This window comes from Canis lupus, chromosome 10 (assembly GCF_011100685.1).
Source record: "Canis lupus familiaris isolate Mischka breed German Shepherd chromosome 10, alternate assembly UU_Cfam_GSD_1.0, whole genome shotgun sequence".
In the NCBI taxonomy this organism is placed as follows: domain Eukaryota; kingdom Metazoa; phylum Chordata; class Mammalia; order Carnivora; family Canidae; genus Canis; species Canis lupus.
Genome location: NC_049231.1, coordinates 32,731,476 through 32,757,599, shown reverse-complemented (window position 1 = coordinate 32,757,599; position 26,124 = coordinate 32,731,476). Strand labels below are relative to the sequence as shown.

Here is a 26,124-nt window from a genome sequence, read left to right as displayed (position 1 = left end):
AAAACTTTAGCTACATACTATTTATAAGAGGCATATAAAAAATAAAAACAAAGATATAGCCAACAAAGCAAAACACAGAGAAACCAGGAATGGCAAGTGACCCTGGTTTGCACTTTAGAAATTCATACCTACTGGGACACCTGGGTGACTCAGTGTTTGAGCCTCTGCCTGGCTCAGGGTGTGACCCCGTGGTCCTGAGATCAAGTCCCCGCATTTGGCGTCCCACAGGGAGCCTGCTCCTCCCTCTGCCTGTGTCTCTGCCTCTCTCTCTCTCTGTGTCTCTCATGAATAAATATATAAAATCTTAAAAATAAGTAAGAAAGGCATACCTACTTTATAGTAATTTTTTAAATTACCCCCAGAGTTTTCTTCTGTAAGTTTTAGTTTTGTTTTTTCTATTTTGAAGCACTGAAACACCTGGAATTTATTGTAAGCTTTCCTGAAGCCTTTCTAGGAGAAAAGAAGTGGAATCTATACAGTGGGATTCCAGACTGCAGACTAATATGGGGAGGGAAAGTTGGAAAAGTTTAGGGAAAAAGAGGAGGAAGATGAGCAGAACTCTTTAAGAACTCTTGAAACTAAACGATGACTAAAATCATAGGTTTGTTGCCTCTTCTACTTCGAAAGCTTCAAACTACACTCTTTGTTGAGTCTTGAAAGAATGTTCTCAACTAAGGAAGTCTCAGGGGTCATGAACTGGTAACTTTTCTGCTTATCTTCATTACTTATTTGAAAACAAGAGTTTAGGCAGAGAATAACAAAGACCCAATCACTAATATCTCTGTATCTGAATTCAAGTTATTATTAGATGTTATTATCTCTTTGTTGCTACCGTAAATGGGATTTCTCTTCTTAAGACTCTAACTGGTTGTTTACCTATAGTGGGGGAACAGCAAACTAAGGCTCACGGGCCAATCCATCCACGGCTGCTTTGTAAATAAAATTTTATTAGAACTACTCTCTATAACTGCTTTCATGCTACAACAGGACAATTGGGTAACTGTGATAAAGACTGTATGGCCCTCTCTCTCTGTGATGACTATCATAAATAAATAAAATTTTTAAAAAATGTATATTTCCTGTGTTTAATGGTCTTTAAAAAAAAAGAAATGTTAAAAAAAATAAAATAAATTTTAAAAAATTAAGAAAAAAAAAAAGACCATATGGCCCACAAAGTCTAAAATATTTATCATCTGGCCCTTTAGCCAAAATATTTTCAAGTCTCTGATACATATGAAAGTTATTTATAATTTTGGGATAAAATTCACATGATAACCATATTAAAGTGTATAATTCAGTGGCATTTAATTCAATTCATAATGTGTAATCATTACCTCTAGTTCCAAAACATGTCATCATCCCAACTGGAAACTGTCCATTAAGCAATAACTCTCTATTCCTAATTCCCCCTCCCCAAGCTACTACTAACTTGCTTTCTCCATGGATTCACCTACTCTGGATATTGCATATAAGTGGAATCATATATGTGATGTTTTGTGTCTGGCTTCTTTCACTTAGCATAATGCTTCAGACATTCCTCCATGTCATAGTGAGACTCATTTCTTTTAATGGGTGAATGATATCCCATTGTATGGATATATTACATTTCATTTGTCTATTCATCAGTTGGCAGATATCTGGATTGTTATCATCTTTTGGTGATTGTGAACAGAGCTGCTACGAACAATCATGTACAAACTTTTGTTTCAATGACTGTTATTCATTTCTTCTGGAATTCTTAAAAGTATAATTGCTGGGGGATCCCTGGGTGGCCCAGTGGTTTAGCACCTGCCTTTGGCCCAGGGCATGATCCTGGAGTCCTGGGATCAGGTACCACGTCAGGCTCCCGGCATGGAGCCTGCTTCTCCCTCCTCCTGTGTCTGCCTCTCTCTCTCTCTCTCTCTCTCTCTATATATATATATATATATATATATCATAAATAAATAAGTCTTTAAAAAAAAAAGTATAATTGCTGGGTCACATGGTAGTTGTAGTTACCAAACTTTTCCACAGTGGCTGTACCATTTTACACTCTAGCCAGCAATGTATGAGAGAGAGTTCAGACTTCTCCACATCTTCAACAATGCTTATTTTCCTTTAAAAATGTGTTTATTATAGCCATCCCAGCTAGTTGGTGCAAAATGGTATTACACTGTGGTTTTGCTTTACATTCCCTAAAGACTAGTAACGCTCAATATCTTTTCATGTGCCTGTTGATCATGTTTGTATCATTTAATATAGATTTATTTTTAAATTCCAACAAACAAAATTTTAGAAGACAGTAACATCAATAGAAAAATGGGCAGGGATGCCTAGGTGGCTCAGCGGTTGAGATCTGCCTTAGCCTCAGGGCCTGATCCCAGGATCCAGTATTGAGTCCCACATCGGGCTCCCTGTGAGAAGCCTGCTTCTCCCTCTGCCTGTGTCTGCCTCTCTCTCTGTGTCTCTCTCATGAATAAATAAATAAATGTTTAATAAAAGAAAAAAAGAAAAATGGGCAAGACTATTAAAAAGTAATTTACAGAAGAAAAAAAAAAGGGATCCCTGGATGGCTCAGCAGTTTAGCGCCTGCTTTGACCCAGGGCGATCCCAGACTCCCTCTGCCTGTGTCTCTGCCTCTCTCTCTGTCTCTCATGAATAAATAAATAAAATCTAAATAAATAAACCTTTTAAAAAATATCCAAAGCTAATATAACAAGAAATGTTCAAAACTATTAGTAACCACAAAAGGATATATTAAACACAGAGATCACTTTACATTTATTAGATTGGTAAATTTTAGAAAGCTGGATATTTTTTAAATGTTGGGATATAAGAATATAAGAACACTCATTCATTGCTAGTGGGAATACAGACTGATTTGGCTATTTTGGACAAAGCAATTCAGCATTTCTTAGTCAAACCAAATATAGGCCTATCTTATAACCCAGCAATTCCATTCATATGTATAAAGGTTCCTTTTTTTTTTTTTTTTTTTTTTTAAACGTTGACTTCACATAGAGAGAACTCTCTGTTACAGTAAGAGGAACTAGCCTTTATTGAGCACAGGTAGGGGGTAGGAGGCTGTAGTTTATTTTTTATTTTTTATTTTTATTTATTTTTTATTTATTTATGAGAGTCACAGAGAGAGAGAGAGAGAGGCAGAGACATAGGCAGAGGGAGAAGCAGGCTCCCTGTGGGGAGCCCGATGTGGGACTCGATCCCAGGACTCCAGGATCAGGCTCCGGGCCAAAGGCAGGCGCCAAACCGTTGAGCAACCCAGGGATCCCCGGGAAATTCAAATAGATAAATATAAACGAGAACTAAAGAAACTAAAGAAAGAAAATAACTAAGAGAGAGACTTTATACATACCAATGATGATGATGTGTCTTGAATAGAAGGTTAGTTTAACCTCCTGCTCTTAAGGTTAAGAAAAATTGTACCTACATCACTGAGTTCTTTTATTATTAATAACACTTTTTCAGTTAACTGGATATTTCATGTGTATAACTGTCATGTAAAAACAGCAATAATTTTACCTTTTCTTCCAATTTTATGCCTCTTAGACTGCATTAGGTCTAGCACAATGATAATAGCAAGCATCTGTATCTTGTTTTCAATTCTATAAAAATTCTTCCAAAATTCACCCATTAAACATGATACTAGCTTTTCAGCTGGTATTTTTATATAGCCATATCAAAAAGACTTTGGGCGCCTGGGTTGCTCAGTTGGTTAAGTGTCCGACTCTTGATCTCAGCTCATGCCTTGATCTCAGGATCATAAATTCAAGCCAACACCTAGCATGGAGCCCACTTTTTAAATAACTAATTAATTAATTTAATTAATTAATTAAATATAGCCTTCTATTTCTGTTTAGCACTAGTTTTTTTTATTAAGAATGGATGTTGGGGGCATCTGGGCGGCTCAGTTGATAAAGCATGCAACCTTTAATCTCAGAGTTGTTGAGTTCAAGCCCCATGTTGGGCATGAGCCTCCTTAGGAAAAAAAAAAAAAAAAAAAAAGGAAAAAAAAAAAGGAGAATGCTGAACTTTACCGAAAGTCTTCTTGCCATCTATGAAGATGCTCTTGTGATTTTTCTCTGCTCTGTTAGTATAGCGGTTTGTATCAATGCATTTCCAATATTGAATTATCCCTGAATTTTCAATATGCACATAGAATATATATTTTTAAATATGACTTTGTATTCTATTTGATAACTACATATATTTTATTCCTAAATAATATTGGACTGCAGATTCCTCTTCTTTTATTATGCTTAGAACAGTGCTTTTCATAGCACCAAAGTTACATACTCCTTAAAGTTCTGTAGAGTCCAACTATGAAACCATCTAGGCCTAATGCTTTTTGTAAAAGTAACTCTGGCAATATTCTGTATTTCTTCTGTAAGAATTGTGCTTTCACAGCAATGTCCACAACAGCGAAACTGTGGAAGGAGTCTCGGTGTCCATCGAAAGACAAGGATAAAGAAGCTGTGGTCTATATATGCAATGGAATATTACTCAGGCATTAGAAACGACAAACACCCCATTTCTTCAACGTGGATGGAACTGGAGTATTATGCTGAGTGAACTAAGTCAATTGGAGAAGGACAAACATTATATGGTCTCATTCATTTGGGGAATATAAAACATAGTGAAAGGGAATAAAGGGGAAAGAGGAGAAAATGAGTGGGAAATATCAGAGAGGGTGACAGCACATGAGAGACACCTAACTCTGGGAAATGAACAAGGGGTAGTGGAAGGGGAGGTGGGTGGGGGGTTGGGGTGACTGGGTGACAGGCACTGAGGGGGGCACTTGACGGGATGAGCACTGGGTGATATTAGCAAATTGAACTCCAATAAAAAAAAATTTTTTAAAAGAACTGTGCTTTCAAAAGATCAGTAAAGCAGAAAAGCATCTGGCAATCTAACTAAAAAACAAAAAGGAGAAAAAAATACAAATACCTACTAGTAAATGTAAAAAGGGGACTAGAACAGCAATTCTGGTGATAATTAAAAGAAAAGAATGGGGCATAAACTTTAACAATCCATATGAAAATGTAAGACTAGATTAAATGGTAGACATCTTAGGAAAATATGAATTATTATTAAATTAAATTACCAAACTGACTGAAAAGAAAACTTGAGAAAATTAATAAACACCAACAGAATTGAAAAGTATAACAAGATAATCTAATTCAGGAGTTGTTTCACTGCAATAAACAGAAATCTACTCACACTAAGTCAAGCAAAAGAAAAAAGAGGTACTGGAAAAATACTGGAATATCTCACCGACCTGTGTTCACGGAGTACAGTCAAGCTAAGGATTCTACAACATTAGGAATCCCTTATTCCTGCTCCTTTTTGAAACTGAATGGTTTCATTTGTTCCTTTCTACACGTGTGCCCCCTTTTTTTCCCCCCCTCTTTCTACAATCACTTTTCTATGCTAAGATTCCTGGCTTTTTATGGCTGTTCAGTGTCAAGGCCCAATACCAACCACCTAGAGTCTCTGTGTGCCTCTTCAAAACTTCCAAATTCCAAATGGTACAGCTTGGGTCAGGTATCAACTCTAGATCCAATAAACTGTCCACAAGAGAAAGATGAAAAATAGAGTACAGAGTCATAAGCTACTAAAATAAAAGCTAAATTCATCCTTTCAATAAGCATTTTGACATGGACAATTTAATGTGTGAACTGTGCAGGTTCCCAGAGATCAATACAAAAAGAATCATTCTGCTCCCCAAAGCCCCCAACCCGAAAGACTTTATGGGTGAATTCTAGCAAACCTTTATGGAACATAAAATCTCTGCTATTTATTCTGTTAGGGAGCATAGAAAGGATATAAAGTTACAATTTTATTTTACAAGGCTAACAAACAGGATCACATCAGCACAAACCTAACAAAATTAACTCCCAAAGCAATATCCAATGAATGCAATTACTTGCATCTTTTAAAAGAGATGCCAAAATTAACACATAAATATGCAATATATTTATATGCATTCATATTTTTTTTGCATTCATATTTTTAAACTACTACCAATAGTATACTTCTTAGGAGTGATATTGTAGAGATCCTTTCTTCATATTATATGAATTATTTATAATTATTATATTCTTCATCAGAAAAACATTTTTGAAAATTAAATAGCCTAGAATTAGACCACAAAACTTTAAAAACTTACTCTATAGTGAAGATAACAGTTCGGTAAGGATATTAGTAGTAGTCAAATGACCGACCACCATTTTGGAGGAAATCACCATCATATGTCAATATAAATTCTAGACAGAAGAAAGATTTTTATGTATAAAAAAACATAAGTGTATTATAAAACCATATAGATATTTATTTTATTATTTTACTTTGTTTTTGTTTTTTTTCTTAGAGAGAGAAAGAGAATGTGCACAAGCCAGGGAGAGAGAGAGGGGCAGTGGGAGAGGAAGAAAGAAAATCTTAAGCAGGCTCCACTCAGGGCTTGATCTCAAGACCCTGAGATCATAACCTGAGCTGAAACCAAGCACATTCTCCAGCATGTATACACTATACAATAATTTAATATTAAGTCATTAAATTTATAGCCTTTTAATTCCTGCTGGCCATTATCACTTGAAACAGCAAAAACTAAAGACACTACAAAAGTCTTTAAGATATTTAGTTTGTTGTTATTGTTGCTACTGAGAGGTAAAGATGGAATAAGATAAAAATGACAATGGGACACCTGGGTGGCTCAGTGGTTGAGAACATGCCTTTGGCCCAGGGCGTGATCCTGGAGTCCCAGGATGGAGTCCCAAATCAGGCTCCCTGCTTGGAGCCTGCTTCTCTCTCTGTATCTCTGCCTCTCTCTCTCTGTCTCTCATGAATAAATAAATAAAATCTTAAAAAAAAAAAAAAAAAAAAGATAAATATGGCAAAAGCAGGTAGAGTCAATAGAATCCCATTTTTAAAATAGCATTTTTCCTTCTTTTATCTCTAGGAAACCCTAATACCCAATTAAAACAAATAAGCAATCCAAAACAAAAATATGTGAGAGTTTTAAAATGCCAAATCTTAAAATAAAATGTCAGATCTTAAAAACCTGTAGTTAACATCTTTAAGAATACTAATAATTATTTTTCCTATTACCATCAAAGAAATCATAAATCTCTCTAAATCCTCTGTAAAACAGAGCCCAACACTGACTGATGGCCAAGGCTAATTTCAGCTTGAGAAAAGCAAGCTATCACTTTCTAGTACATCTGATTCCTGTTTTAATCAGTTAAAGTTCTAGGCATATCAAGAGTCAAACCTGCTTATGTCAGTTGAACTTAACTATAATCGTGTAATTAAATTTTGTATGTACTGATTAAATGAATGTAGAAAGAAAGCAGTTTTTTTTTGTCAACTCACCATGCTGTACACCTGAAATTAATATAACCCTTATGTTAACTATACTTCAATTTTCTTTTTTAAGATTTTTTTTATTTATTCACGAGAGACAGAGAGACAGAGAGAGAGGCAGAGGGAGAAGCCGGCTCCACGCAGGAAGCCCAATGTGGGACTCGATCCCAGGTCCCCAGGATCAGGCCCTGGGCTGAAGGCGGCGCTAAATTGCTGAGCCACTGGGGCTGCCCTATACTTCAATTTTTTTTAAAAAAGTTGTTTTATTGAAAACTAAATTGAATGCTTCAAAATGGCTTGATAATAGGTGAATCACTAAAAAAGTTTCTAATTTCTAATTTATAACAAATCATAAGAAAAAATGTACTAAAGAAATGTTGTACTCAAGTTTGCTTCACAGGGGTCTTTAAGGTTTTAAGCAACTTTAAAAAAAATAGGCCGTATCAGACTATGGGTGTAATTTATGAGAGCCAACATGAAACTCCATCAATAAAATCAGCAGAACAATATTCACTTATACACTCACCCCCCAAGTACATGTGGAACATCTATGTTAACTTTTTGGTCTTAGAACCTTTTATATTCTTTAAAATTACTGAATAATCTCAAAGAGCACTATCTTATAGGTAATATCTACCAATTATTTACATGAGAAATTAAAGCTGAGAAAACTAAAACCCAAGACTACACCACCACACATTCCATTAGCCATCGCTGCAATAATGTCACTACTTATCACGTAGCTTCTAGAAAACTTAGGGTATACACATGGGAGCCAACAGTTTCAAAAGTTAAATAATGTCAATATTATTATGAAGACAGTTTTGGCTTAACTAAAAGTGTCTCAGGAGCCCATAAGCATCTCTGCACCAACAACTAAGAACCACTATTATAGGGCTGAAAAGCCAATAATGAATAATGAGGAAGCAACAATGAATTAATCCCTCTTTTGTGTAATCTGCTAAAGGAGTAATTAAGTACATAATTTCAGGTAGTTACAGATGCCATGGAAAATAAAACAGGGCAAGGAGATATAAAGGGAAAAGTGGGAAGTATATAGAAGTAGAGACAACTACTTTACATAGGATGGTCAGAAAAAGTCCCTCCCTGCCAAGATCTGACATAATATTCCAGGTAGAGAAGTAGAAAATACAAATACCGTGGAAGCGATGGGAAGATGCTGACCACAGAAATGGCCTGATCTGATCAAGGTTTTTAAAATGTTCCTCTGACTTCCACGTGGAACAGACTGGGAAGGCAGGTATAAAAATGAAGTAGGGATCCCTGGGTGGCGCAGTGGTTTAGCGCCTGCCTTTGGCCCAGGGCGCCATCCTAGAGACCCGGGATCGAATCCCACGTCAGGCTCCTGGTGCATGGGAGCCTGCTTCGCCCTCTGCCTCTCTCTCTTTCTCTCTCTCTGTGTGACTATCATAAGTTAAAAAATAAAATAAAATAAAAATGAAGTAGAAGTTAGGAGGCTATTGCAATGTTCTGGAAAACAAAATATTGCTGACTTCGATGGTATGACAGCAATGAAAGGGTAAGATTTGAAAGGGTAAGAAAGTTATTTTTAAGGAAAAGCCATAATAATTGCCAGAGGACTAGACACGAGGTTCTGAAGGAAAAAAGAAATGAAAAAAAGATGGCTCCTGGGTATTTTCAGAGCACCAACGTAAATGTTGTCATTTACTGAGAAACCATGGTAGGTGAGTAAGATGGAGGCAAAACCAAGTGGAAGACACTTATTTGGAATCCGAATAAAAACACTGGATATGGGGATGTGGAGCTCAAGACAGAGGTCAGGGCAGGAAACACATGATAGCAAATCATGAGGCATTCAAGTTTGTGACTAAATGAGACCACCTAAGGAATGAATATGGATAAAGAAGTGAGCAGAATTGAGATCTCGAATTTTGTCTTACACATCAAAAGCTGTCAAATTAACATATACTTATGTATGTTCTTTATGTTTGCCTTTTTCAGATAACTAATTGCTGGTTCCAATGGTATCAGATATTAGAGCTTTTTTGGTACTTTCTTTTTCTCATCAGGATATTGACTCAAGAATCTCTGGAACTCTGGAGATCCCTGGGTGGCTCAGCGGTTTGGCACCTGCCTTTGGCCCAGGGCGCTGTCCTGGAGTCCCGGGATCAAGTCCTGCGTCGGGCTCACGGCATGGAGCCTGTTTCTCCCTCCTCCTGTGTTGTCTCTGCCTCTCTCTCTCTATGTCGATCATAAATAAATAAATAAATCTTAAAAAAAAAAATCTCTGGAACTCCTCTTAAACCAGTATTTCACTCCCTCCTTCCTCTTACCCACTCCCCCTTCCCACACACACACTAATCACCTCTACTACTACTTTCTCCCTCTCCTTCTCCTAGGGTTGTCTCCTCTGTGCTCCCAAAATCTGCATATTTTTTAAGAGGTCCTATTTAACATTCTATATTCTAATCATTTGTCCTTTAATGGTGTGAAGGTTTCTCTATGAGCAGGAACATTGACTTTCATCATTGTACCCCCAGTGCCTTGCAAAACAGGCTCTTAATGAATGTTTCCTAAATGAATCAAATGAAGGGCAAGTGACCTACCCAAAATCAGTACCACTGCTACTCAGTAGGTAAATGGGGATTAGAATCTAAAGAGTCGGGTAGCCCGGGTGGCCCAGCGGTTTAGCGTCCATCTTCAGCCCAGGGTGTGACCTTGGAGACATGGGATCGAGTCCCCTGTGGACCTCCCTGCAAGGAGCCTCCTTCTCTCTGCCTGTGTCTCTGCGTCTCTCTCTGTGTCTCTCATGAATAAATAAATAAAATCTTTAAGAAAAAAAAAAAAGAATCTAAAGAGCCAGATAATTCTAAACTCACTTCAGTCTGTTATTCAAAGAACTCTACAGTGGGGCCTCACATTTTATTTTATATATCTTATTTCGTATTTATCACCCTGTCTTGACTAGAAGTCTGGTGATGTGCCCAGAATTCACTTTCCTCAGCCTGTCCAGAATCTGTGCAACCAACTTATGTCTTACCTTTCCCATAAAAACTCATCAATCCCTCAATCATGACTCTCCTAAAAATATTAAATGAATATGGCAGAGATTTTACTTAATTCATAGTGAATGAACCAATAAGATGTTAAAACTCGTTAAAATGAGAATCTGCCATACAGAGAGTTACACTGCTCATGCTACAAAATTCATATGAATGACATTAACAGAAATAATTTGCATTGCTATGGACAGGAAACATTTGTTATCAGTTTTCTAACTCTTAACTTTTTAAAATATTTTTATTTCAAGTGTAATTAAACACAGTGTTATATTAGCTTCAGGTGTACAATGTAATGATTCAACAATCCTGTAAATTTCTCAGTGCTCATCAAGGTAAGTGTACTTTTAATTCCCTTGACCTATTTCACCCACTTCCACACCCACCCCCTCTGGTAACCACCAGTTTGTTCTCTGTATTTGAGTGTCTTTTTTGTTGGACTCTTTTTTCTTTGTTCGTTTCTTAAATTCCACATGAGTGAAATCATATGGTATCATATCTGACTTATTTGACTTATTCTTTAGGTCCACCTAGGATGTTGCAAATGGCAAGATTTCATTCTTTTTTATGGCTGAGTAAAATTCCACTTTTTTTCCACATCTCCTTTACCCATTTATCTTATCAACAGACACATGAGTTGCTTCCATATCTTGGCTATGGTAAATAATGGTGCAACAAACACAGAGGTACATACATCTCTTTGAATCAGTGTTTTCATTTTCTTTGGATACATATCCAGTAGTGGAATTGCTGGATCATCTGGATTTCTATTTTTAATTTTTTGAAGAATCTCCATACTGTTTTCCACAGTGGCTGCACCAATTTGCATTCCCACCAATAGTACACAATGTTCTCTGTATTTGAGTCTCTTCTTTGTATTTGAGTCCCGTTTTTAATTATAGCCATTATGACAGGTGTGAGGTATCATGCTGTGGTTTTGATTTTCATTTTCATGACTAGTGATGTTGAGCATCTTTTCATGTGCCTGTTGGTTATCTGTATGGCCAACTATCTATTCAGGTCCTCTGACCATTTTTTAATCAAATTGTTTTGTTTTTTAGTGTTGAGTTATATAAGTTCTTCACAAATTTGGGTATTAACCCTTTATCAGATATATTACCTGCAAACATCTTCCATTCACTAGGCTGCCTTTTTGTTTTGTGTATGGTTTCCTTCACTGTGCAAAAATTTTTATTTTGGTGTAGTCCCAATAGTTTAGTTTTGGGTTTGTTTCTCTGGCCTGAAGAGACATCCAGAAAAATGTTTCTACAGCTGATGTCAAAGAAATTACTGTTTTCTTCCAGGAATTTTATGGTTTCAGGTCTCACAGTTAGGTCTTTAATCCATTTTGAGTTTCTTTTTGTGTATGATGTATGAAAGTAGTCCAGTTTCATTCTTTTTCATGTAGCTGTTCAGTTGTCCCAGCACCATAACTTTTTTTTTTCCAGAGTTAGAATTTAGTGATTTAACGGTTGCATATAATACTCGGCTCATTTTGTCAAGTGCTTTCCTTAATGCTCATCACCCAGTTACCCCCCCACCTATGTCCCCTCTAGCAACCCTGTTTCCTTTTTTTTTCTTTTTAAAGATTTATGTATTTATGCATGAGACAGAGAGAGATTGAGAGAGAGAGAGAGTGCGCGAGCCAGAGACATAGGCAGAGAGAAGCAGGCTCTTTGCAAGAACCCGATAGTTTCCTATAGTTAAGAGTCTCTTATGGTTTATCTCCCTCTCTGATTGTCTTATTTTTTTCCTTCCCCTCCCCCACGTTCATCTGTTTTTTGTTTTGTTTTGTTTTGTTTCTTAAATTCTTCCATGAGTGAAACCATAGATTTGTCTTTAACTTATTTCACTCAGCATAATACCCTCTACTTCCATCCACATCACTGCAAATGGCAAGATTTCATTCTTTTTGATGGCTAATATTCCATTGTGTAGTATATATGTGTGCGTACACACAGACACACACACACACACACCACATCTTCTTTATCCATTCATTTGTTGATGGACATCTGGGCTCTTTTCATAGTTTGGCTATTGCAGACATTAATGCTATGAACATTGGGGTGCATGTGTCCCCTTGAATCACTATGTTTGTATCCTTTGGATAAATACCTAGTAGTGCAATTGCTGGGTCATAGGGTAGCACTATTTTTTTAACTTTTTGAGGAACCTCCACACTGTTTTCCAGAGTAGCTGTATTTTGCATTCCTACCAGCAGTGTAAGAGAGTTCTCCTTTCTCCATAACCTCACCAATATCTGTTGTTTCCTTAGTTTGGCCATTTTGACTGGCCAGCACCATAATTTTTATCTACACTTTGTCTTTGATCTCTTTTTACAGAGCTATAAAGCAGTCTAGACAATCAAGGACAAAAGTACATATCCCTAAATTAGAATAATACAATTTCTGGAGGGTCCTCTATATTCTGGAGGGTCCACTGCCCAGCATTCAAGACACAAAGTTATTTCTTCCATCTGTTTCCAAGTCACTGATTATTTTTCCCACATAACTGTCAAAACTCATCCTAACCTGCCTTCTTCAGCACAATGAAGAAAAAGTCTTGCCACCTTTGATTTCCATGATGCAGTACTTGGTAGGCTTCTCTTTCTACCTCTTTGTTTTGTTTTGTTTTTTTTTAATTTTTATTTATTTGTGATAGTCACAGAGAGAGAGAGAATGAGGCAGAGACACAGGCAGAGGGAGAAGCAGGCTCCATGCACCGGGAGCCTGACGTGGGATTCGATCCCGGGTCTCCAGGATCGCGCCCTGGGCCAAAGGCAGGCGCCAAACCGCTGCACCACCCAGGGATCCCTCTTTCTACCTCTTTGATTATCCTCAGTTTCCTTCACCAGTTTCTATTCATCTTATAGAAACCCCCAAGATTTTGATGCATCTTATTCCAATATCATCAGTCATGTTTTACCTATTATGTAGGAATTATTATTCCCATATCCACAGTTCTAATGTCTATAATCTCCAAACGTGAACTTCTATTTTTTCCATTTCTCATGTTGATATCTTAGCAATACCTCAAATTCAGCGGTGACCTAAACCAAACTCATTCTTTTCCTCATCTAAATATGGTCTAATCCTGTGTTCTAACTTAATGGCTAATTGTCAAAGAGGCACAAAGCATGAGAATCTCCCATTCTACTGCCTCTCTGAAACTGCCTTTTTTAGACAGTCACCTAAAGTGTCCATCACACCTCTACAATCACTCTCTTGGAAGTTCTCCTTCCTTACAGACTTTTCTCTAATTGAAGCCTACATTATCTTTCAATGGACTACTGATAAAGCCTCCACAATGCTCTACTAGCTCTTTCCTCTATAATTTATTCAGCTGCCAAAGTTACATTTCTTCAAACGGGAGTCAACATTTTTCTGACTTAGTCCCACCTTCTGATCTGAGTTCTTACATAATAAGTATCTATCGTTTTAGGACATCCACCTACTTTCTACTCATTCTACTTCAGTTACTTCAGTCCAGTTGAGTTGATTCCACCCATGAGGCGCACAATTGCAGCTCACAGAAATGTTTACAATGACTGGTTCATAAATTGGTCATAGGAGAGCCACTGAAGTGCCACAGACTTTTGCTAAGACTTCTGGGGCAGAGGCATATGCTTTTACTTCCGTAACTACTATTGTTATTGATATATTTCACCACCAGAGGACAGCCAGAAAAGCCAAACCATATAAGTGAAGTTTGGAGATGCAAAGCGGGAAATCTGGTCCTGGAGACATCTTCTGAGGCCTAGCACCAATCCATGTCTGCAGCCACTTTCTCTTGGACTGTTCAGTTACATTTGCCAATAAGCTAGCTCTCTCTGCTTAAGCCTGTTTGACTCAGACAAAACCATCCAGAGTACTAACCCAAAAGAGTACTATATAATACCTCCTGTCCTTTCATGCACCATAGGATTCAGTTATACTAACAACTATACCAGTAGCAGAATACTGTGCATTCCCTCATATTATTTCCTTAGGCTGAAATTTTCTTCCCTCAGCCTGGATGGAATTCCTTCCATCTATCCTGTGATTATTCAGATTCATCTTATACTTCAAGGCTCAGCTCAAATGCCTCAATGAAGCAATCCTCTAAGGCTGGAAAATGAAGCAAAGGACTAGATTATACAAGGATTTTATACTATGTTATGGTTTTTGAACTTTAACCTAAAGGTAAAGAAATGTCACTGAAGGATTTTTAAGAGTAAAGGACATAAACAGATTTGCAATTTTAAAGGATCACTCTGGTAGCCCTACAGAGAATGAATTAGAGAAGGGGAAGGGGAACAATGATTCATAAACTACTCAAATAATCCAGGCAAAAAAGTTGACGGTATGTGCTAAAGTGACAATGGAGACAGAAGAATGCATTTCTATGATTATTTTATTTCTGAATAAATCCTTCTTTATATTGTAAATTCTCTGAGGGCAGAGAAATTATCTATTGACTTCCATTTACCCACAGAAATTAACAAAGTGACTGGCACACAGTAGGAACTCAAATATTTTCTGAATAAATTTAAATATAATTACCAATCTAATCTGTCAGTTGAACAACTGGGCAAATGGTAGTATTTTATATATGAAGATAAGATGCAGAGGAAAAGTCAGTTTGGTTTTGAGATAGAGATAATGGAGATGATCTCTGTGGTTTTTTATTTTTTTTAAAGAGGAGAAGGAGGGAGGTGAAGATGGGGAGGGAGAGACAGAATTTCAAGCAGGCTCCATGCCTAGCACGGAGCCTGACACAGGGCTCCATCTCACAATCCTGAGATCATGACCTAAGCCAAAATCAAGAGTCAAAATGCTTAACTGACTGAGCTACCCAGGTGCCCCAATGGTCTCTGTTTTGAACAAGTTGAGTTTAAGGTAATACAATACATTCAAATAGGCAGGAAATTCATATATAATGGATGCACATCTGGAGATCAGGAGATATGAGCTGAAGATGATTTGTGAATTCTGGGTAAACAGTAACTGTCATTCATTCATTCATTCATTCATTCATTTATGAGAGACACACACACAGAGAGAGCCAAAGGCAGATGCTTTAAGCGCTGAGCCACCCAGGCATCCCGTAACTTACTTTTTGAAGAGAGATGAGACTGCCTAAGAATGTACAATGAAAAAAGAGTGGAGATCACAGACCTAAGAGGCATTTAAGGGCTGAACAGAAAAAGAGAAATCAAGGAAGAACACTAATAGCTTTGGCAGAAAAACAGGGCAGGGTCCTCTAACCAGTGCAAAGGGGGAGGTGGAAAATGTGGTCAGAAGTGCCCAACACAGTAAAAAGTCAAGGAATGAAACATTTTAAAATATCCTTTGGTTGAAAAATGTTTTGGTGGAGTAGATGAAGTGGAACCCAGACTAGGAGTGGATGGAAGGTTGAAAAGAAGATAAAGAAATGAAGTTAGCCAGTATTAGATATTTTGTTCATGAAGTTTGGCTATAAAGGAACTGAAAAACATAGTTGCAGGAAAGAAACATACTCAAGGGTAGGTTTTGTTCCTCTACTGGCTTTCTTGTTCTTACAGAACCCCCGACTTAAACATCTATATATGCTGACTGGAAGCAAACCAAAAGGAGGTTAAAGAAAGGATAAGAAAATAAATTATCAAAAATGAGAGTCATGGGGCACCTCTCATGGGTGTCTCAGTCAATTAAGCATCTGCCTTCAGCTCAGGTCATGATCTCAGGTTCCTGGGATGGAGCCCCACATCAGGCTCCCTGCTCAGCAGAGAGCCTGCTTCTCCCTCTCCAACTCACTCTGTTTATGTGCAAACATGCATGCTCTCTCTGTCAAATAAAATCTTAAAAAAAAACAAGAGTCACAATATGTGTATGTGTGTGGGACGCCTGGGTGTCTCAGCAGTTGAGCGCCTGCCTGCCTTCAGCCCAGGGCATAATCCTGGAGTCCCAGGACTGAGTCCCACATCAGGCTCCCTGCATGGAGTCTGCTTCTCCCACTGCCTATGTTTCTGCCTCTTACTTTCTGTGTCTCTCATGAATAAATAAATAAAATCTTTAAAAAATATATGTGTATGTGTGTATATCAAAGCATCATACTATACACCTTGAATATACACAATTTTTGTCAACTATACCTCAATAAAGTTGTAAAAAATATAAGCAGTTTAAAATGGGGTATAGCTGGAGACTAGTTTTGAATAGGGAAAGCAATGTCTCTTCTACCAAAATTAGACAGTAGAAGGAAAGAATGGGTAAGTATGTGGGTATATTTATAGATTTGGACTGAAAATTAAGAGATCTACGTGTGATAACGTCAATTGTATTTTAAACATGTTGAAGTTTAAATGTCAAAGATAATCCCTTCACTGAAAATTATTTCTCTGAATTTTAAGATACACATTAGCATCAAAGCTAAATGAAGCAACTGTCATACTCCTAAACCCTAGACTTAACAAAGAGAATTTTAAAAATATTTAGCAAATGCCTACTTTGTATGGGACACTATATTAGAAACTGTAGAGAATACAGAGAGAGCTCTCCCCCCTAAATATCCGTACAGCCTTTTACCTCCCTTTCTTTAGGTCTCTGTTCTCACATTCTGCTTTATTTCTCTCCATTACACTTACTACCACCTGACATATTATATTTGTTTTACTGCCTCTTTATCCTCCTGTACTAAAAGGACCTCAAGGGCAGGGACTTTTTCTTATTCACTATTCTATCTCCATTACCAAAATAGTGCCTACCATAAATATGAATGAAAAATAAATTTTTGGTTGATGAAATTGTACCTTCTCTTCAGGAAAAAGAATTGCAATCTGTTAAACGAAGGAAAAAAGAATATATGAGGACTGTATCAATATTTACAAATTAAAGAAGTATTTACTTATTTTTAATGATATTTGATGGTGATATGGGAAGCAATATCAAAAAATAGCCTAAAAGTTCACAAGACTGTAAAACATCCCAGACAACATGATAAAAAAGATTATTATGGAAAAGGTGGCATGTGGACTGGACCTGAAAGGAGTGGGTAGATTTTTTTTTTATGTGTACAATCCAGTATTTTCTTAGTATATTCAAAGAGTTGTGCAACTATCACCTTCTAGAACATTTTCATCACCTCACAAAGAAACCCTGTGCTCCTTAGCTACGACCTCTCGGCTCGCCCAACCTGCCTAGCCCTAAGAAGCCACTAATCTACTTTCTGTCTCTACATATCTGCACATATTCTAGACATTTCATATAAATATAATCAAATAATTTGTGGAATTTTGTGCCTGGCTTCTTCACTCAGCATAATGTTTTTAAGCTTCATCCACGTTGTAGCATGTATCAGTACTTCATTTCTTTTTATGACTGAATATTTGCATATAAGTTTTTGTGTAGTATAAGTCTAAAAAGAGATAAGGAAAGAATTGAAATTTTTTAAAGTAGGCTCTATACCCAAAGTGCAGTGTGAACTCACAACCCTGAAATCAAGAGTGGCATATTCTACAGGACGCCTGAGTGGCTCAGCAGTTGAGCATCTGCCTTCAGCTCAGGGCATGATCCCCGGAGTCCAGGGACTGAGTTCCACATCGGGCTCCCTGTGAGGACCCTGCTTCTCCCTCTGCCTATGTCTCTGCCTATGTCTCTGCTTCTCTCTATGTCTCTCATGAATAAACAAACAAAATATTAAAAAAAAAAAAAAAAAAAAAAGGTGGCATACTCTACTGAGCCATAACTGAAAATATTTTAAATCATTTAATCCTAAATATGGGGCAGCCCCGGTGGCCCAGGGGTTTAGCGCTGCCTTCAGCCCAGGGTGTGATCCTGGGGACCCGGGATCGAGTCCCACGTTGGGCTCCCTGCATGGAGCCTGCTTCTCCCTCTGCCTGTGTCTCTGCCTCTCTCTCTGTCTGTCATGAATAATAAAATCTTAAAAAATAATAATAATAAAAATTAAAATTAAAAAAAAATCCTAAATATGTCAAATTCAAGATAACGTTTTCACTGATAAGGCAAAGTGAATTTTCATAAAGTTTAATTTATTCAAGTCAAAGGATTATCCTTTATTTTCCAATAATGTGCTTCAAACTTTCTTTTTAAATGTTAAAGCATCCTTTTTAAATGAAATGATGGCAATATTAAAAGGTAATTTTGGAGGGCACCTGGGTGGCTCAGTCGGTTGGGCAACCTACTCTTGATCTCAGCTCAGGTCTTCATCTTAAGGTTGTGGTGGGTTCAAGCCTTACACTGGGCTCCATGCTGGGCATGGAACCTACTTTAAAAAAAAAAGTTTTGTTTATTTACTTAGGCAAAATAAATTTTATTAAATCAAATCCAAAAATCTAGGAAATGCTGTTGACTGAAGGAAATGGCAGAAGGAAATATGATAGAAACCACCAGATAGCCTGAATGCCAAGTAAGGAGATTGCCCATTATACTATGGTAAATAAAGAAATGAATAAAATTGTTTAAGTATAAAATTACTGACTCCTGGATGTCACTTCATTCAATAAACAGTAACTGAGCTATAAGTATATGAAAAGCAATGAATTTGGTGCTATGAGAACAGACTAAATAAAATTCTGTCCCTACCTTTTTATAACTTAGTCTCTAGAAGAAAAAAAGTCTATTCATTATTTCCATCTTTACGCGTCTTTTAGAAAGACCAATAGTTAATAGTTAAAAATAATCTTTTAAAAAGGAAAATATGAGAGAGAAAAAAAGAAAAATATAGGACTATTCCTACTATGCTTACAAGTTATATTTCACTCATTTGACAGTGTGAGTGGCTGGGTGTACAAAGATAAGCAACATATAATCCCCATGCTACAGAAGCTTAAAGTCTAGATTTTATAAACTTATCAAATACTCTAGAAGAAATGGACTGCAAACATTTAATTAGATATTACTCACCTAGGGCTTTCAATTTAGTAGCAAATAACAAAAAAAGCACTTACTACTATCAGTCACATTTTAAGCATATTACATTTGTTAACTAATATAATCCTCTTTAACAATTTTATGAAAAGGGAATTATTATTCTATTTTTAAAGATACTGTTAATACACTAAAATATATTACATTTATCTTTCCTCAGAATTTGCATTAATGACATCAATTCTGCTAATGAATGCTTTTATATACAGTTATTATATCATTTCCATAAGCACAGAAACATACTGCAATTTCTCCAATCTTTAAAAAAAAAAAAAGTCCTCTCGAGTTCACATCCCAATCCAGGAACCATCATTTTTCTGATCCTCTTACAGCAAAACTCCCCTAAAAGAGCTGAATTGTCCCCCAAATTCTCTCTTCTCAGTCTCTCTTTGGCATTCCAGAAACTACCGAAACCACTCCAGTCAAGACTATAAATGGCTTCAAAATCCTAAATACGATTTTCAGTTTTTAGTCTTCATCTTACTTGACCTATCAGCAACACCTGACATAGGTAAAGCACGCTGTTGGAAACATTTTCTTTACTTGGCCTCTAAGACACCAAAACTCTTCTGGGTTTTCTTCTTATCTTACTAGATATTCCTTCTCAATTTCCTATGCTAATTCTTCCACAGCTCCACAATGTCTATACATTAGAGTACTGAAGACTCAGTCCTTGGACCTACTCTGTTTTCTATCTACATTCACTTCCTTATGTTCTCATACAGTCTCATGGCTCCACTAGAATTTAACTTTAACAGGGTAGGGATTTTTTAGCTATTTTTGTTAACGCTGAATGCCCTAAAACAATGCCTGGCATGTGGTAGGTGCATGATAATATTTGTTCAATGAATGGATGAACGAATAAATGGCTTTAAATGGTATCTACAAACTGATAACCTTCCAATTTATATGTCCTGCCTGGAACTCTGTCCTGAGCACCCAATATATCCAACTGCCAATCTGCCATATCTACCTGGATGTGTAATAAACATCTCAAACTTAATCAAGTCCTAAAGAGAACTCCAATCACCCTCCCACTGGCTTCTGCAAACAACTTCACTTAACCCTAGGTCCTCAAACCAACAATTTTGAAATAATTTCCTAATCCCTTCTCTTTCTTTAATACCACATATTCAATATGCTAACATTGCGGATTCTCACTTCCAAAATATGCCCAGCATTTGACTACTCACCACATCCACCACTATCACTATGGTTCAAGCGGCTATCATCTCTCACCTGGATGAATGCAACAGCCCCCTGTTTCTTGTCCACCTTCCTCCCCCGCAATTCACAACTATGATCAGAGAAATTTTTTCAAACTACTATATACTTGACTTTCTGAGACATGTACTGGAAAAGGACAAGCATTTTTGTCTGTTTCTTTCCCTGCTACCTCCCTGGTGTTTAAAGCAGTGCCTGGTAGACAGTAGTGATCAATAACCTATCTGTAGGGCAGCCCCGAGGGCTCAGGGGTTTAGCGCCGCCTTCAGCCCAGGGCGTAATCCTGGAGTCCTGGGATCGATTCCCAGGTTAGGCTCCCTGCATGGAGCCTGCTTCTCCCTCTGCCTATGTCTCTGCCTCTCTCTCTCACTCTCTCTTTCTGGGTCTCTCATGAATAAATAATAAAATCTTAAAAAAAAAAAAAAACCCTATCTGTAAAACAAACGCTTTCATTTCCACCAGGGGGCCTAAAAATCATCTAGCCTGGGATTTCAGGAAAAGATCATAAAGCTTGTCGGAAGATTTTTTTTTTCAGTGCTCTAATCCCTAGAAGGCTTTATACTTTGCCTAGAAAGAAAAACTGTGCTTTGTCTCGTCAACCACAAGGAGGAGTTGAGAGGAACAGCTGAGCAAAGAGAAACCAGATGTTTGCCTTGCTTTTCCTACGGCGACCTCGAGGTGGAAGAAAAGTGGATTTGGAAGTGCCTCTACTGAATGAAAGATTTTCCCCACACTATGAGTTACCTAGACACACACAAACGTAAACACCCAAAGCCGCGATCCTTCCGAAAGCCGCCAAGAAGCCAAGAACATCAATCCAGCGGCCACTGAGAACCGGGAGGGCGTTTCTTGTGCTCCACCGCTAAGAACTGCCCCACAAAACCAGGGGAAGTTTCCAGTGGCGCGGAGGCACGTAACTCACACACGAAGGCCGAGGTGATCCAGGCTGCCAGCACGCTCCGGCAGGGAACTACTAAGCCAATTCTACGTACTACCCGAGGCACCTCTAATCCGAAACGGCCTAAGGACGGCGGCCCCGGGTCTAAATTCTCAGGTCCGGCCGGCTGCGGGTCAAACCCTGACCCGTTAAACACCGAAAGCCCCAGGTCCCACGGCATTTCCACTCACCGCCACCTGTTGATGCCCACATTGGAGGAGCCGGCGAACCAGGGGTCGAGGATGTAGACGCAGCGGATGGTGTCGGCGCCCTGGATGCACTCCTTCAGGGCGGGGTTGTCGTGAAGCCGGAGCCCCTTTCGGAACCAGTGCACGGCGTTCACCCCCATCCCGGGGGCGCGGCGGGTCCTCGCCCAGGTCCCCCCTCCCCAGATAGTCAAGGAAGGAAGGGCCGGCTCATCCCCGTCACCTCCGCTTCCACGGGGAACCGCCACACCCAAGCAGTGGGGACAGGGCGGCAGCGGGGGAAAGGGCCAACCGAGTCCGAGGAGGGGGCCGCAGAAGGAGCGGGCGCTGGAGGCGCAGCTGGAAGATGAATGGAGGTTGCCCAGTCAGCCGAGTGCGGGTGTGACGCCCTTTAGGAGCCGGCGCCCTCCGCCACCGCTCGCACGAGGCGCATCGCTCCGAGGCCTCGGGGCCCGGCAGTGAGCACGTTCCACGAGCCCGAGCCGCCCCGACGGCCCCGACCGGCGCCGGCAGCCCCAGGAGGTTCGTCACGGAAACCTCGCCCCACCGAGGCGGCCCCTGAGAAGAAAACGGCCCGCCTGAGGCCAGCCACCGAGAGGGAGGAGCGGAGATCCAGCCACCGTCGGCCACGCAGTCTCTCGGCCCGGGGAAGAGGAGCGAGCACCGAGGCGGTGGTCGAGGCCGCTGGACGGTTGCCGGCCGGTGACCGGTCCCGAGGCTGCCCGGGTGACTCCGCCGCCACCGCCGCGTCAGCGGCCTCGGCCCCGCCCCCGGCTCCTCATTGGAGGGCGCGCTCCCCACGTGACCCCCGGCACCTCACGTTTCTGAAGTGTGTTTACTACAGAGGCTCCGACTGAGGGATCGGCTCGCGATTCAGTCGCTTCTAGGCGGCGGCAGCTGCTTGATCTCAAAGCCGTCGACCCCTGCTCAGACTCTGAGCTCTTTTCCTCGGCCCCTTTGCTCCGCCGGCTGGTCGCCTAGAAGCGCGCGCGGTGACCACAGGCCCCATGTGAGGGACGGCTTAACCCCGCCCCTGGAGGCCGTGAGCGTCTCCTATTGGCTGAAGTTCTCTGAGACCCGGATGAGCACGGGGATGCGGGGAGCTCGCGGGCGCGCGCTCGGCTCCGATGGTGCGCGTGCGCTCTCGCTGCGTTCCAGAGGGAAGGAGGGCGCGGCCGGCGGAGGGAGCGCGCTCCGGGATTCCTCCTGTGGCGTTCCGGGAAGGCCTGCAACAGCCGGGGGTCCCCGGAGAGTCGGCGGAGGAGCCGGAAGGGGAATGAGCGCTGGACGCGTTGGAGGCAGAGAAGAAAGCTCCGTTAGACTTCAGGCCCAGCCTTGTGCAGCCTTCAGTGCAGCCTTGGCCGAAAAACCCGACTTCGGAGTGCGTGGAGCTGGCGCGCTCCTCCCCATTCTTCCGGCCCTCGCGGGGTGGGGGTGGCTCCCTGGGGCCCCACCTCCATTCTTCTGGCCCTCGTGGGGGTGGGGGTGGCTCCCTGGGACGTGTTCTGGGGAATAGGGGGAATGGGCAGGGCGGGTGCCAGGCACCCGGAATCCCCTCATGCTGTATGTGTATCTTCAACCTGTCGGCCCTGATTTCTCACCCTTGGTGTGATTAACAAGCCTCTTCGTAAAGAGGCCTTCGTCCACCTTTCTAGCGACAGTGAGCCTCAGGCCAGGGCATTCCTTTGGCCGTGTGATGCCCTTGTATTCGTTAGGCGATGGCTGAATGAACCAGGCACTGTAGGTACCCGAGGGAAATAGACAAAAGCCTCAGCATTGGTGGATTTTACGATTATGTCTCTTAACCTTCCCACGTGCTATTTTTTTCCTTTATAAAATGCTCTTCTTTAGAATGTGCTACTCACCACAGCAACCTTTGAGCTATCTAGTGTACTTCTACACAGGCCTTTAGACTCAGATGAAGTGCTACCTAATTTGCAAAAATATTCCTGTCGTCCAGAGCAGATTTAGGACAGACACCCATCTCCCCAGGTGTGTCTCTGATACATCACCCCACATACTATTGTGAAAAGTAAATGAAGGGAACCTACTTTAATACCTAGCATGAAGTAGGTGTTCAATAATATTTATTATCATAATAATGTATCTCTGATTTCCTCTAAAGTGTGACTTCTCAAGGACAGGGTGGCTGTCCAGTTTGTTTTTTGCACCATCAATACACAGTAAAGAGCCTGACACATATGCACTGCAATGTTTATTGAATGAATGAGTGAATGAATGAATACTCTCTGCCACCAATGTGTCCAGCAAGGTTAAAAGGAGGAAAGATAGGGCAATTGTTGAGTTGTGTCCTAAAATTCATATAATCCCTAGTACCTGTGAAGGTGACCTTACTTGGAAATAAGGTCTTTGTGGATGATCAAGTTAAGATGATGTCATTAAGGTGGGCCCTCATGCAATATGACTAGCGTCTTTATAAATTTGGACACAGAGGCAGACCCACACACAAAGAGAATGGCTTGTGAAGATTGGAGTCATGGTGCCATAAGCCAAGAATTATTCAAAGCTAGAAGAATGACCTGGAACAGATCCCTCTCTAACACCTTCAGAAGTGGCATGACCCTGGAAACACTTTGATTTCAGATTTCCAGCCTCCAGAAGGATGAGACAATAAATTCCTATTGTTCTAAGCCACTCATTTTGTGGTACTTTGTTATAGCAGCTCTAGCAAACTAATACAACAATACTGTAATTTTAATCATGTAGTGAGCCAATGTGTGAGCCAATGTCTGGATAGTCTTCCCTAACCTTGCTTCTACTGCCATAAAAAGGGCATAGCATCTTTTCTCTGGTTTCTGAAGAGCATTTAAAGCTATATATATGAAAACCCTTTGTTCTCTATAAAGTATTAAATATTTGTTATTCTTATCAATGGAGATGAGCCTTGGGTAATTACCACCCTGAAAGATCCATCATCTATGCATAGGATGTAGCACACAGAGTTGTGCCCTCACTTGGATTGCCTCGTTCTCCGGGGTATATTGTACTTTTTAAAATAATAGTGTTTTATGTTTCACTTTACGTAGTTTTAAAGTAAGTAGATGATGCCTAAAGACATCATAAGAATTGCTTTCAAGCATCCAAATGAAATTGTGGAATGGAGAGAGAGAATATTGATCTGTGTAGAGTTGACTTATGTTTACTAATTGTTCATTTTTTCTAACAGGCAGCTGTATGTGGGGGTATGTGTGTAACTTTCATTTACACATAAAAATACTGACTTACTATAAAAGTGTCAGTACTGTCAGCAGTGCATTCCTCAAAGACTAAAGGGTTTTTAATGGCACACAGGTAAGGTTACTCTAATATATCTATTTGTGGGGATGCCTAGGTGGCTCAGCAGTTGAGCATCTGCCTTTGATTCAGAGCGTGATCCCGGAATTTGTGATCGAGTCCCACATCGGGCTCCTTGCATGGAGCCTGCTTCTAGGCTCCCTCTGCCTAGGTCTCTGCTCCTCTCTCTATCTTTCTGTGTCTCTCATGAATAAATAAGTATATAAAATCTTTAAAAAATATGTATCTATTTATGGAAGGAGTAACCATTTAATAATTGCTATGATTTATTGAGTACCTACTATGTGCCAAGCATGTTAGGTTATTATTAACCCTCATAATCTTCTGAGGCAGCTTATTATTATATATTAATAACTTATGGCTGCTTTGCTGATAAAGATACTAAAGCACAGAAATACATGTAAGTTAAACAAGATGAAAAACCAAAACCGGGCAGCTCTGGTGGCTCAGCAGTTCAGGGCCTCCTTCAGCCCAGGGCATGATCCTGGAGACCCGGGATCAAGTCCCACATCAGGCTCCCTGCATGGAGCCTGCTTCTTCCTCTGCCTGTGTCTCTGCCTCTCTCTCTCTGTGTCTCTCATGAATAAATAAATTAAAAAATCTTAAAAAAAAAAAAAGAAAAAAGAAAAACCAAAACCATTTGAATCCGATCTCCTTACTTACATATACTGTCCCTCAATGCTACCACCATTCACCTTCGTTTTCAGAGTGAGTATTTATGATTAAAGGTATAAAGGAGGGATGAGGAGCATTGTCAGAAATTTATGAAAGGGATGCCTGGGTGGCTCAGCAGTTGAGTGTCTGCCTTCAGCTCAGGTTGTGATCCCAGAGTCCTGAGATTGAGTCCCATATCAGGCTCCCTGTAGGGAGCCTGCTTCTCCCTCTGCCTGTGTTTCTGCTTCTCTCTGTGTGTCTCTCATGAATAAATAAATAAAATATTTTTAAAAAATATGTGAAGTTCTGGTCGGCTCCAACATCATGGGGTAGAAAGAGTATGGGACTAACAAGAAGAGACTAGGTAATTAACTGGCCATTAATTAGTTGATGATCTTGAACAAGTCACCTAAGTTTTCTTAGCCTGATTAATTCATTTATAAAATGAGTGGATTGGACTAGATGATTTCAAAGTTTTC

The 26,124-nt window shown here is 39.8% G+C and overlaps 1 protein-coding gene across 4 annotated transcripts in view; it reads right to left on the bottom strand.

Annotated features, from left to right (window-relative positions):
* Positions 1-22,441, bottom strand: part of CRY1 (cryptochrome circadian regulator 1) — a 111,934-nt gene extending 89,493 nt beyond the window's left edge. For 3 of the 4 annotated variants that reach the window (XR_005365672.1, XM_038550774.1, XM_038550775.1), the window contains exon 1: positions 21,662-22,441. Coding sequence is in view for 3 of the 4 variants with exons in the window: in XM_038550774.1 (XP_038406702.1) it covers positions 21,662-21,819 (158 nt within the window). In the remaining variant the exon portion in view is untranslated. The remainder of the gene's footprint in view (positions 1-21,661) is intronic. The other variant, XM_038550773.1, reaches the window with a different exon arrangement.
* Between the last annotated feature and the right edge of the window lie 3,683 nt (positions 22,442-26,124).